General features: G+C 42.3%; 1 protein-coding gene across 4 annotated transcripts in view; it reads right to left on the bottom strand.

Moving 5' to 3' along the window:
* gli2a (GLI family zinc finger 2a) overlaps positions 1-13,807 on the bottom strand; it is a 301,684-nt gene that overhangs the window by 220,882 nt on the left and 66,995 nt on the right. For 3 of the 4 annotated variants that reach the window (XM_067987118.1, XM_067987117.1, XM_067987120.1), the window contains one exon: positions 7,672-7,819. In XM_067987118.1, coding sequence (XP_067843219.1) covers positions 7,672-7,789 — 118 coding nt within the window. In that variant the 5' untranslated portion in view covers positions 7,790-7,819. Of the gene's footprint in view, positions 1-7,671; positions 7,820-13,807 lie in introns of those variants that run through there. The other variant, XM_067987121.1, reaches the window with a different exon arrangement.

Here is a 13,807-nt window from a genome sequence, read left to right as displayed (position 1 = left end):
TTGGAAAGACTATCTCTAATTACCAGGTATTGTTCTGTGATTTATAAATGCGAAGGGTTCAAGGATTTCATTTCCACATTCACCTGAGGAAGGAGGAAGCCTCCGAAAGCTTGTGAATTTCAAATAAAATTGTTGGACTATAACTTGGTGTTGTAAAATTGTTTACAATCAATCAGGAGGAGGAACCTTGGCTGATTATTCCTCTTCCCAGGTCTGGAGTGCCGAAGCCAATTGTAGAACTCTAAATGCTACCTTAGCCGAGATCAGTTAACCTTCTGATCCATGTATCTTAGTATCCAGTCATAAATTTACCCACTAAGCCATCAAGCGATTGCTGAAATTGCTTTCAGAACAATTATCGGCCAGTTGTTTTCAATTTCTGATGAGTATTTGTTAAAATATGTCTTGCTACTGACAGAAAAGAATTGGTGCAGCACAGAGGCCAGTTCCATTGGGGGTAATTTTAACTTAACTTGCCAGGCGGGAATCCCATGGGATGGGGTGGAACACCAGTTTTACACCCCGCCCAATATTACTCTCCGTTGACTTCAATGGAGAATAAACTTAGACGGGGTGTAAAACCAGCGTTGCATCTAGTCCCGTCAATTTCCCGACGGGTGGGTTAGGTTAAAATTGCTCCCAAAGTCTACATTTTTTTTTAACTACATATAAAAATTCTTTCAAAAGTAATTTATTGGTGCAGAAGTCTAGAAATGACTGTCAGTGATGTTACTGTATAAGCATTTAAAACGCTTATATCAAATTCCTCTCCCTGATTTGTAATGGAGACATTAATCCTCTGTTAATATTGCGGCAAGGGGAATTTGGTATGGTGGAATTAGCATTCGTGTGATAGTATTGCCAACAGTAATTTCTATCCTATAAACTTGGAAAGCATAAACTGTGGGGAGACCATGCACAATCTCCTACACAATGAGTTCCAAGCTGTGCCAGACCAGCTGGGAAAGGTGGCAAGAGATGGTAAGATACAGGAGAGAGAATTGCCAAGCTGGGTCATTCTGACGTAATTTGTAAAAGATGCCAGCTCTCAGAAATTAAAGAACTTCAATTCAGTATAGCACATCCTTAACTCAGGACATCCCAAGGTGCTTCACATACAATGAGTCACCTTTTGAAGTGCAGTCACGGTTGCTATGTAGGAGCCATTTTACACAGAAAAGGAGCCATTTTAACTTTTATCACCGGGCGGAAAACAGGTGATAGTGAGTCTGCAGCCTGCTTTACACCTTGCCCAAAATCAGGCAAGGTGTAAATCGAGCTGCCGATTCGCTATCACCCATTTTTCACCCATTGATAATACTTAAAATTACCTTTAAAGTCCCATAAACAGTAATGAAATGAATGACCAGTTAATCCATTGTTGGAACGTTGGCCAAGACATTGGGAGAACTCTGGCATTCATAGTCTTCAAACGGTACCCACCTGAACAGGCAGATGGGACCTTGGTTTAAAATCTCACCTCCTCAGTACTGTACTGTAGTATCAGCCTAAATTGTGTGCTCAAGTACTGGGCTCGAACCCACACCCCCCTGTGACACCAAGGCAAGAGGGCTACCAAATGAACCAGGCTGATAAGCTGAAAGGATTGATGCATAAGAGGTGAGAAGAGGGAACCCATCAGTGTTTTTCCAATTCCTCTTACAGCAGATTTACCTGGAAAGTCAGGTGTGCGATTCACTCTTTATCAGTTGACGAGCTATTCTGCTCGATTATTTCGTTATCTGTAATGATGTTTCCGATTTGGTGAACTCTTTTCTACATAAGCTTCTTTATTTCTGCTTCACAAAAGCACAAAACCTCAGCACTGCGTATCAGAACTGGTTCAATCCAGTTGTGTACTTAACTAATATATGTGGAGACCTCTCGAACTCCAGCAGCTAGAAACAACATAACGATCCCAGGTGTTTGTCTACTCTAATCGTTATGCAAATATTGTTACATTACCTAATACGATACATTTCATATGTCTCATATATACTGGAGTGAAGTGCAGCTTTAAATAGTGATTGAAAAAAGAAATGAAAATAGCGGGACAAACTACAGCTCCAGAGCACCACTCAAATTCTATTTATTTCACAGGTGTTCTTGGGCGGAACATCAGTTTGACCCTCAGTTGCCCTCTGCCTCTTTTTAAAAAAAACCCAAGGGGAAACATTCCAATCTGAATGAGGGTCGTTAGGAAAAAGCTGGGGGTCCAAACTCAACTTGGAAACCTCAGTTAAAAAGGATGGGACCTATCTTGGAAAAACATGGTTCAGCCCAGATCACACATCACGATCCCAAGTTAAAAAAGAAAATCAAGGAAAATGAATTTCAGTGAAATATAACCTCATTGATTTTTTTTTGCCTGTCCCTACAATTTGTCAGAGTTAATCTCAGCAGTGACAGTAAATGCTTGCTGATTTTACCTATTTACCAGGGTTATATATGATTGTAACATCAACCATATCGGTGACACCAATCCCAACTAGGGTCGCCAACCCTCCAGGATTGCGCTGGAGTCTCCAGGAATTTAAGATTAATCTCCTGGACACTGTCAGGAGAAAAATCAGAGGGGCAGTACAAAAATTATGATTTTTTTTTCCAATTTCTTTGAACACTTTCATTTATTAGTTATAAAAATATTGGAGATAGGGGAAAAGGCTGTTTTACTGGGCGGGGCAGTTGGCGGCGGGAGGTCATGTGATGAAACCGCCAGGAAAATGTCCAAACAGAGTTGGTAACCCTAATCCCAACGTGGAAGAAGCCTATGAGGAACAGTTGACAACATTTCCCACAGCAGTTAAGACAGTTCATTTTATTTTACTCACAATGTTTTTTCTTAAACTGCCCCATTTCAGTGAATGTTTTAAAACAATTAGACAGCATTTGTTACGGATTATTATCGATTAGATCGGCCAACCTCAAGATGTCATTTGGATTATAGGACATACAAAAAAATTAATTCAAACCAAAAAAAGTCTTCAGAATGAAGGTCACAGTACAATTTGTCAATGTTATCAACTCGATTCATAACTCCTTCCTTATCCCTGATTCCCTCCAAAGAAAATGGTTGTAGTTGTTTTTCATCATTGTTACCACACTGCCGGATTGTGTCAATGAAAGGGTTAAGTAAAGTAATGTGTCTGAGTTCATTAGACCTATTCTGTTTTCTTTTGATCAGAAGGAAAGAGACCCATACTGCTGAGGCACAATAAATTACCACAGTGTGATAAATGATTCTATTAGCAAAACAGATTGTTAAACTCTGATATAACAGATAGGTGGGAGCAGAAGACCATTCATTCTCCCTACGGCACTTTCACAGTTGTAAATAGGTTATTTTATGTGTAAATAACACATTAAAACTGAACAATATGTGTGTCCTTTGATAGTGAGCAAATTGGTGCAAATAAATTACATCAGACAAGAAAGTAAACTAACCTAGATATAATAGCAGCTGCCTTTTGGAGTAGTGCTAAAATGACTGACAGGAGCTGTTGGTGCACTAGCCTTCATTCTGCCTGTGCTGCCCCAGTAACATGCTAATAGTAAATTATACTGTGACATAAAGGTAATAAGATTGTATTTTAACCATATTTTAGAGCACCTAATCATTCAGGATAGAACTGACATGAAAAAGTCTTCATGCATATTTATTCTGTTTATCAAAAACGTGGCTAGATATTTATGTATCTGCAATTGAGAAATCTCTGCTTACCCTGACCACATTTTAAAAGACTTGATTGAAATATTAAATCATTAAAAATTTGGGGGGCGGGGGAAAGAGTTTGAGTGCAATTTTCCAGGATCCAAATGTCGGAAAATCCTGCTCATACGTAATGATGCCGGCAACTCTAAGTGCATCCATAAAGGCAATTCAAATCTCATGCGGCCGGGTCATTTACCTCAGGGAATGTGACCCCAGCCCACCAGGAAATGGCTGAGTGGGGAGGTAAGCTATGATATGCAATGAGGAATAACCAATTAGCAGCAGTGATTGAAATCTATCTGTCACTGATAGACCTGAGGTAGCTACCAGGACAGAGAATGTGCTGCTACCTACCCGAACAGCAAGCGTACATTCTGCTAATATAATTAATGTCACCTTCGTTATGCTTTTCGTCAGAAGTATCCGTGTCTCACTACTGCTCACAGAAAATGCACAACGGGCCGATGAAAACTAAATCTTTCAGACTCGTTAAACTTTGATAGAAAAAGGTAATTTTTGGCTTGGTATCAAGACATCACAAGTAGAATAAGCGGCACGATGACGAGACGGTATTTTATATATATTAAAAATTGTAATAACCACAGATGTAACTAGTTGGCAAATGGATCGTGAAAAGAATCCCTGCTTACCACATTTAGGGGGAAAAATTGCTCTAGTGTTATGTATTGTGAATGCATACAAAAAATAACATATTACATATTATACATAATACCTGAATTTCCTCGGACTTTTTGCTACTGTGTCGCCATAATTGCGGCAGAAGTATGGCGAAAATCCCATTTGAGCACGGGGTTTCCGTCACACTTCCAGCAAATTTATGGCAGCATTTCAGCAGGAGGCCCAAGGAAATTCAGAGCCATCGTGGCCAGAGCAATTCTTTTCCTTTATCCTGAGACAGTTCTAACTGAGAAAGGTTTGCATTTACATAGCGCCTTATCATGTCTTTTGGAAGCCTCTCAAAGCACGCTGCATACAATGAATTGCTCGCTGGCCAGTCGCTGTTGTTATGTAGGCAAACGCAGCAGCCATTTTGCACACAGTGCTTAAGATGCAGTAAATAAAGCATGTGCACATTTAATAACTTGCCAGGTTCATTTGCTAAACTCTTCTTTTATCAAGAAAGGGCGCTGCTCTCCAGCAGTTCCAAAACACCATTCTAATGATCAATCAAGATCTAGTCATTACTTCGATGGGTCAGGCTGGCAGGCTCTTCATTAGAACATCAAAACCAAAAAAAAAGAGAAGTAAAAAAAAGACGGATTCAAATTTCCACTTCAAAGATGCCCTTCAATCAGCACCTGCATCACACTCTGGGAGATAGTGTGCATTTTCTTGGATTAGGATACCATTTTACTGCTAGCTAGCCATTTTGAGTAATTCATTACTATTTTTTTACATGATGGTCAGCTGATTGGTAGCTGAATTCAGAAGGACTGACTCTCTTTAAACTGTATTACACGTCACTTTTATCATTTCTCTGCTGACATCTTCAAACATGTTAAAACATAATAAGTGGGGCATCAAAAAAACACAAACCTTCATGACCCACCACTTTATTTCTTTTTAAAGTGCATTCCCAAATAATTCCAATTTTAAACATATTTAAGAAAAAAAATCAGCCTTCCAGTCTTTTTATTGACCATGATAATAGCAAGATGAAGTCTGTTGTGATTGATGGTGCCAAATGTAAACAATCAGCCAGGTGGTGTGGCTAGGAGGACCGACTGAAATCATTCAGTGGCTGGAGGTCCTAGCCCCAGTCAGAAGGTAGAGTGACACTTTGAAATGGTGAAAGACATAAGGTTGCATACAACTGACTCTCAGCTTGCCTTCAAGAGGGAGCTGGACCGTGTTCTTGACTGGGGCAGAGATCGCAGCATATAGAAGCTAAGTGGCTTTACAGATAACACATGGTCCACATGATTTCTTGGACTGGTTTCAATCGCCTGAGGGGGTCGGAGAGGAATTTTTCAAAGTATTGTTTCCCTTATTGGCCCTGGGCTTTTCTCTGATTTTTTTTGCCTCTCCAAGGAGATTACTTGGCTGCCGTTAGGGGGGCGGTGGGGGGGGGTGAGAGGGGGGGGCAGGAAGTGTTTAGTCATGATGCTTCAGCCATCATTAATGCAGGGCAGGCTTGAGGGACCATCTGGTCTTTTTTTCTGCCCGTCATTTTCATATGCTCGTATATTACATCTGCAGTCGTAGGGAATTGATTTGTTTTCCCCAAGTGAGTGTTATTTGGGGAAATAGGCTTCAAAGCTGTAGAAAATTGTGGGTTGTGCAGGTTTAAAAGTCCAAGTATTATTAGGAATGTATTTTTTGCATGGATTGCGTGGGGTCAATGACGTTCCATGAAATCTCTCAATGTCGCCTAAAATCAAAGTAAAACTCCATAAAACTCATTGACATATTTTGGGGGGGAGAGGGTCACTCTGATCTCACGGACTCAGCACAACCCATTCAGCCCATGCGAAACACACAGCCTTAACAGAGAGAAGTAAACGATAAATGTAAGCTCTGAGAGTCATAAACTTTTGCCCACTTTAAAGATGAAGCTCACCCTACACTTTCAATGGAAACCTATACATCTGCAAGGGCCACGGCGAGGTTGAAATTTCACTGACCGCGATTGGAATAAAGTCACTAACTCCTCTGTTAACAACTTCATGAAAATAGCACAAAGGAATTTTATGTGGATGCATTAACCAATGTGCTAGGAACAGCACACAGAGGAATTTCAACCTCCCGTGTTAGAACGGTTATTCTCTGTGGCTTATGAGAATGTAAAGTGTGGACTGATAAAAGGCCAAATGATCAGTTAAACTTCTTACACAGACCATGTACAAACACACATGAACTCTGGAATGTCTATTCCAATCTGGATCTAGAACTTGTTGACATGATGTTAACATTGCTCTCAGTTATTGCACCACTTGGATTGGCCACGAGCAGAATGAAAAGCAGGCTGGGTCAGGGAAGGGGCTCCATTTCCACACCAATCAAATACACACTGTCAACGTTACTCACATGATTACAAAGCATGTTGACCAAGGTGAGTCTCCAAAGAGATGTTTGGACTGGACTATTTTGTCTTCCTCACCAATAAGAACAGTATGGGTGCTGTCCAAGAGAAAGGGAACAAAATGGAGGCAACACACCCTTCCCCCAAACCAAGAATGTCCAAAAGCTCCCAAGACAACTTCTTTTCATGTATTCATGAACATACCAGGAAGTAACATCTCTTGCATAACACCAACTGCATGCTAGAGGAGCCCACTGAATTAGATGATTCACCCTTTCGTTGGCATGAAACTAGGTCTGAACAAACAGCGTTCACAGTGGTGGCTTGTCTATGGTGTTTTTGGTTTTAAATAACTCTGGAGCAAACTGTGAATGAAAAGCACGTGAAATGGACTCAATTCTATAGGAACTGTAATAAATAAATAAATGATTAAATAATGACCAATAGTTAACAAACCAAAAGCAGAATTCAAAACGACTGCTCCACAACTATGTGGAATCCAGAAAACGTAGACATGAATGCAACTGGTCAGTGAAGGGATTACTCAAACTAGATTTAGTCACATTCAGCCCAGCCAGATTCAGTTCATCAGCAACCCACATGGCCCAAATCCAACACCAGTGGCAACTTCACAAGTCGCTGGAATCCAACTCCTCCAACGTTCTCCTTCCACTCTGCTTCTTCACTAACTGGTTGCACAATCAGTACATTTCTAACAGAAGTGACTGGTGGCAGTGTACAGCCAAGGCCTGCTCTCTGATTCATTCTAAAAGCTTGCCACGTCAGCCAGATTTGGACTTTGCATCTGGATGATTCGGTCTAATAAATAGGATGTGCGCTGAGTAAATTAGAATTGGACTGAATTTTTTGTGTATTGGAGGGGGGCTCAATGCTGTTTTTCAAACTTGACACGTACCTCGTGATGCTGCAGACGCTGCTGACTTCTTGTTAGCTTCTGTGAAGACATCCCCTTCAATAATGGAACTTTTGCCCTCTTTCTTTTCAGTGGCAGTGCTCTGTGCTTGGGCTGCCATGGTAGCTGGTCATACTTCAGTAAACTGAACCTAAGATACAAATTCAAACAAAAAAAAAGGAGGAAAAACAGAATGAAACATTCTTTCCACCGTAAACAGATTTTTATAACCGCAGAAGAGTTTTCTGAGCGATAAACATTTACATGTTGTGCAATTATAGAGTGCGTGAGGAATTAAAAAGCTTCTTTACTGAATAAACACGATGGCCACTGGCTAAGGTGTTTATTAGTACACAGAAGCTACCTTTTGTCCTCGCCAAGTACGATCTATTAAACAGCAATAAATGCAGAACTAAATAAAAGGGGCCTGCTATTACTGTATAGGCTGGACTCTGGAGCCCTAGTAATTTATTTCTGCCTTAATTTACAATCTGGAGGCACTCATGGAGGTTTATAACAGCAATGTAACTGGTCACAATGCATCTGCAGACCTGGTCAAAGATGATTTGAAGATCATTTTGTCACATATAATAGCTCAGAAAGTACAGATTTTTTTTTGTTACAGCATTACTGATTCTCTTCCCTCCTCTCTTGGTTTCTCTTGTCTTTGCCAACCAAAAGGACAGATGGATGGGTGACTATAAACCAGCTGTGAGGAGATGGGCTCAATCCTCATACAAGGGGTAGATCTTAACTTTCGCCGCCAGACGGAAAACTGCCAGTAGCATCTTGGTCGCCTGTTATATGCCCCACCCGATTTTTCTTTCCACCGACTTCAACAGAAAGGAACATTGGGTGCACCAAGTCCCGTTCTCCCATCACTCCTGTGCTCGCTGACCTACATTGGCTTCCAGTCCAGCAACGCCTCGATTTTAAAATTCTCATCTTTGTTTTCAAATCGCTCCATGGCCTCGCCCCCTCCCTGTCTCTGTAACCTCCTCCAGCCTTACAACCCTCTGAGATCTCTGCGCTCCTCCAATTCTGGCTTCTTGCACATCCCCGACTTTAATCGCTCCACCATTGGCGGTCATGGCTTCAGCTGCCCAGGCCCTAAGCTTTGGAATTCCCTCCCTAGACCTCACTGCCTCTCTACCTCTCTCTCCTCCTTTAAGATACTCCTTAAAACCTACCTCTTTGACCAAGCTTTTGGTCACCTGTCCTAATATCCCCTTATGTGGTTCGGTGTCAAGTTTTGTTTGATAACACTCCTGTGAAGCGCCCTGGGACGTTTTACTACGGTAAAGGCGCTATGCAAGTTGTTGTTGTCTAACAGGTGGCCGATCCATTACCACCAGTTTTCCGGCCGGCAGTGAAAATTAAAATCTACCCCACGTGGCTCACTTTTCAATTCCCTGCCCCCCCTCCCCCAACCTATGGAGGAAGAGGCTGAACTTTGCCTTTCAGTGTGCTTATGGGTGACATGACTGAAGCTAGGAAGTCACTAAAATAGGGTATCACAGCCATGGCCAAGGAGCCATTATCAACCCGAGGAGCTGCGAATACTGCGCACCCCTGCACCAGCCCAGCCGCAGTGTGGTGGCTTTTCAACTTGCCACCCGTGATAAGATTGGCGTTACTGATTGGCCGCCCATAATACAAACCGCCCGATTTCATTTCCAATGCGAATGAAAATCTGATAGTTTCTATAATGGCAATGCCAGCGTTATGCCTGGGCAAGTTGAAAATCTACCCTAGTACATCTCACGACAGCGGGTCAATGACCACATAACAATCATCACCTTGACTTCTAACTTTGAAGGTTTCAATGTGTGATGAGATATGCAGACGATTTACAGTCTTGTGGATTTGACTAAGAGAACTAACTCTCAAGTAGTGGTAAGGTGTTCACAGACATTCAGAGCTGTGAAGAACAGACAAGGAATGGAGTCGGATATAGAAATGATAGAGAAGAAAATATTGACCAATTTATTAATATATTGGAGATCTTTTCACAGCTTGTTAAATTGGCAAATCAATCTATTCCTTGAAATGTTCAGCGTATTTGTATCAATGTTAATGTATTGCCCAAATAATTACAGGCTTGTAAATCAATTTACAATTAGTAAACTGACTAATATTATGCATAATCCAATTAGTCATTTTAGGAATTCATTCATTATTGAGTGGGAGCAGACTAAAGCTGTGGTTTCAGGATTCTTGCTCCACAGCTCTGTGGTTCAGAATGAATCCTGGCTGGACCGACATTCCCAACAGCCTGTCACGTCAAGTGATGGATGGGGCCAGTTCTTAACTGGGCCTTGCGGTGGGGCTATGCTACCAACTGCCACTCCAGCTGCTTGCAGGGGCAAGAGAATTGTCGGAGTCGGCCTTCCCAAACAGAGCAGCAGGACTGCTTGGAATGGTAGCAGATCCATTGCACTGAAGCCAAGTGCCAGCTGAAGATTCAAAGTAGGGAAGAAGACACAGGAGGAAAACCTAAGGACCAACTCCTTACATGAGAATTCGGTTCACTTCTCTACTTGGTCTCTTTTGAAAAACACACCAGAAACTTTTTGTTTTCGTTTTATATATAAAGAGGTAGTCACTGAGCCACTGTTAAAACATCCAGAACATTATAAAACAGCATTAGAGCAGAGAAAGAATAAAACTATGGGAAGTCATAGGCACACAAAAGATTAAAACATTGTTTAAGAAGAAAATTGACTGCAGGAATAAAATTTACAGCTTGGAATAATATTTATGTTATGAACACCATGCTCTTTCAAATCTGGAAAGTTATTTTAGTGAGGAGAAATGTTCCATTAAGACAAGTAAACAAAAAAAGTTGGGGTTGGTTGAATATTGGTCTGCTCTTGTTTATCCTGAGATCAGTTTGATACCATGAATCTGTAATGAAATGAATAATATGTAAGACCTTGGGGTCTGAATCATGCTTTTATTTTAAACAATTAAATGTCTCCCATGTGGCACAATGGCAACACTCCCAAACAGGCATGCAGTCGCAGACTGACTAACGTTACTTTAACAAAATTCAGTTTGAAATCCGTACTAAGAGATGGTCTGTGTTTCCATATTATCCAATACAGGCCCATTATACAAGGAATTAATCTAACTATGAGTGAGATTGAACAGCAATCCCCTGAGTGTGGAACACTGTGAAAAGTTGGACAAAGCACAAATGACCTCATGTTTATCTCGACTCCCAGCGCCATAATCCAGGATCAGTACTTGGAATCTGTGAAACATGGACGCACCTCTGACAACATGGGCACAGATTCCACCAATGGATTGAGTGCCCCATTCAGAGATTAAAAAAGAAACATACTTTCTCTCTGCAGGGAATGGGATGCATTATTCATTAGCACCACCCCCTCCATTGGACCAAATATATTAAAATGACATGTTCCTTTACATATAAACCCGGCTATGTTTCGCTATTGGGGCTCCGGATTCTTACCTGTGGTTAATGGTAAGTGGTGCTTCACATAACATGTAGCCATCGCATTTGGCCAGAGATATAAATGATGAAACCCTCTGTGGTTGAATGACATTTGTTGGAATACAACAACAGTCTGGGTTGAATATTACATGGAATGTACAACTGGTCCATGCCGGTGTTTATGCTCCACATGTGCCTCCTCCCACCCCTCTTCATCTAACCCTATCAGCATAATCTTCTATTCCTTTCTCCCTCATGTGCTTATCTAGCTTCCCCTTAGATGCATCTACGCTATTTGCCTCACCTGCTCCTTGTGGTAGCGAGTTCCACATTCTTACCACTCTTTGGGTAAAGAAGTTTATTTAGCTTCCTCTTAAATACATATATCTTACTGATATCTTGCAGGGTTTGCTTGATAACATTTAGTGGTCAGGGAGAAAATTCACCAAGTTCTCTTCTTGGAAGAATTACCTATTCATGTCCTTTATAAATTAGGTATGATGGAGCAAACTGCAAAAGGCCAACTGGAAGTAATGAGCTCGATGAGCTAAAAGGCACTTGCTTGTTTCATACTTTATGTTCTTATGCCTTTCCTTGTACCAAAAGAGTAGAACTCAAACATGGCATAATCCATGCAAAGAGGGACAGGTTGCCCTTCGATGAATATATGCTGACAGTACCTTTTTTCTGTAGGCTGACACTCTAGTGCAGTTCTGAGGGAGTGCTGCACTGTCAGAGATGCTATCTTTGAGATGAGACGTTGAGCCGAGACCCCGTCTCAGGTGGACGTAAAAGATCCCATGGCATCATTTTGAAGAGGATCAGGGGAGTTCCCCCCAGTGTCCTGGCCAATATTTATCCATCAACCTCACTAAAACAGAATATCTGGTCATTATCACATTGCTGTTTGTGGGACCTTGCTGTGCACAAATTGGCTGCCACGTATCCTACATTACAACAGTGACTACACTTCAAAAGTACTTCATTGGCTGTAAAGCGCTTTGGGGCGTCCTGAAGTCGTGAAAGGTGCCATATAAATGCAAGTTCTTTCTTTCTTTCATGTTATCCCTCGACTTCTCGAGTTTCCTCCAAATATATATATTTCCTTAGCTCTCAGGCCTCTGGTATTGCCGCTCTAGAACTAGCTGCTAGGAAGATCAGGAAAGCTGCCTGGGGTTATTCTCCCTCTCTGACTTTCCCACTTGGCCTGCAGCATAGTGCCTGGCAACCACGATACACTTCTGCCACTAATAACACAACTAAAATCAGGAACTCTCCACGTGGGCAATCGCATGCATGTCTACTCTATGACACAGCACTTAAAACACTGCGCCATGACATCATTTGGTTTCCAAAGCTAGCTCGTGTATCCGGATTAGTTACATGCTGATAGTCATACAAAGAAAGCTTGTCCATTTCAGGTCCCTTTGAAGGTTACCATTTAGTTTGATGTTCGTTTTTTTTTATTCGTTCATGGGATGTGGGAGTGACTGGCAAGGTCAGCATTTATTGCCCATCCCTAACTGTCCTTAAGAGAAGGTGGTGGTAAGCCACCTTCTAGAACCGCTGCAGTCCGTGTGGTGAAGGTTCTCCCACAGTGCTGTTAGGAAGGGAGTTCCAGGATTTTGACCCAGCGACGATGAAGGAACGGCGATATATTTCCAAGCCGGGATGGTGTGTGACTTGGAGGGGAACGTGCAGGTGGTGTTGTTCCCATGTGCCGGCTGCTCTTGTCCTTCTAGATGGTAGAGGTCGTGGGTTTGGGAGGTGCTGTCGAAGAAGCCTTGGCGAGTTGCTGCAGTGCATCCTGTGGATGGTACACACTGCAGCCACGGTGCGCCGGTGGTGAAGGGAGTGAATGTTTAGGGTGGTGGATGGAGTGCCAATCAAGCGGGCTGTTTTGTCCTGGATGGTGTCGAGCTTCTTGAGTGTTGTTGGAGCTACACTCATCCAGGCAAGTGGAGAGTATTCCATCACACTCCTGACTTGTGCCTTGTAGATGGTGGAAAGGCTTTGGGAAGTCAGGAGGTGAGTCACTCGCCACAGAATACCCAGCCTCTGACCTGCTCTTGTAGCCACACTATTTATATGGCTGGTCCAGTTAAGTTTCTGGTCAATGGTGACCTCCAGGATGTTGATGGTGAATGTCAAGGGGAGATGGTTAGACTCTCTCTTGTTGGAGATGGTCATTGCCTGGCACTTGTCTGGCACGAATGTTACTTGCCACTTATCAGCCCAAGCCTAGATGTTGTCCAGGTCTTGCTGCATGCGGGCACGGACTGCTTCATTATCTGAGGGGTTGCGAATGGAACTGAACACTGTGCAATCATCAGCGAACATCCCCATTTCTGACCTTATGATGGAGGGAAGGTCATTGATGAAACAACTGAAAATGGTTGGGCCTAGGACACTGCCCTGAAGAATTCCTGCAGCAATGTCCTGGGGCTGAGATGATTGGCCTCCAACAACCACGACCATCTTCCACTGGAGAGTTTTCCCCTTGATTCCCATTGACTTCAATTTTACTAGAGCTCCTTGGTGTCACACTCGGTCAAATGCTGCCTTGATGTCAAGGGCAGTCACCTCACCTCTAGAATTCAGCTCTGTTATCCATGTGTGGACAAAGGCTGTAATGAGGTCTGGAGCCGAGTGGTCCTGCCAGAACCCAAAGTGAGCATC

The sequence above is a fragment of the Heptranchias perlo genome, chromosome 7 (genome assembly GCF_035084215.1).
Source record: "Heptranchias perlo isolate sHepPer1 chromosome 7, sHepPer1.hap1, whole genome shotgun sequence".
Classification (NCBI taxonomy): Eukaryota; Metazoa; Chordata; class Chondrichthyes; order Hexanchiformes; family Hexanchidae; genus Heptranchias; species Heptranchias perlo.
Note: the sequence above shows the minus strand (reverse complement) of the source record. Positions and strands in the feature narration are given on the sequence as shown.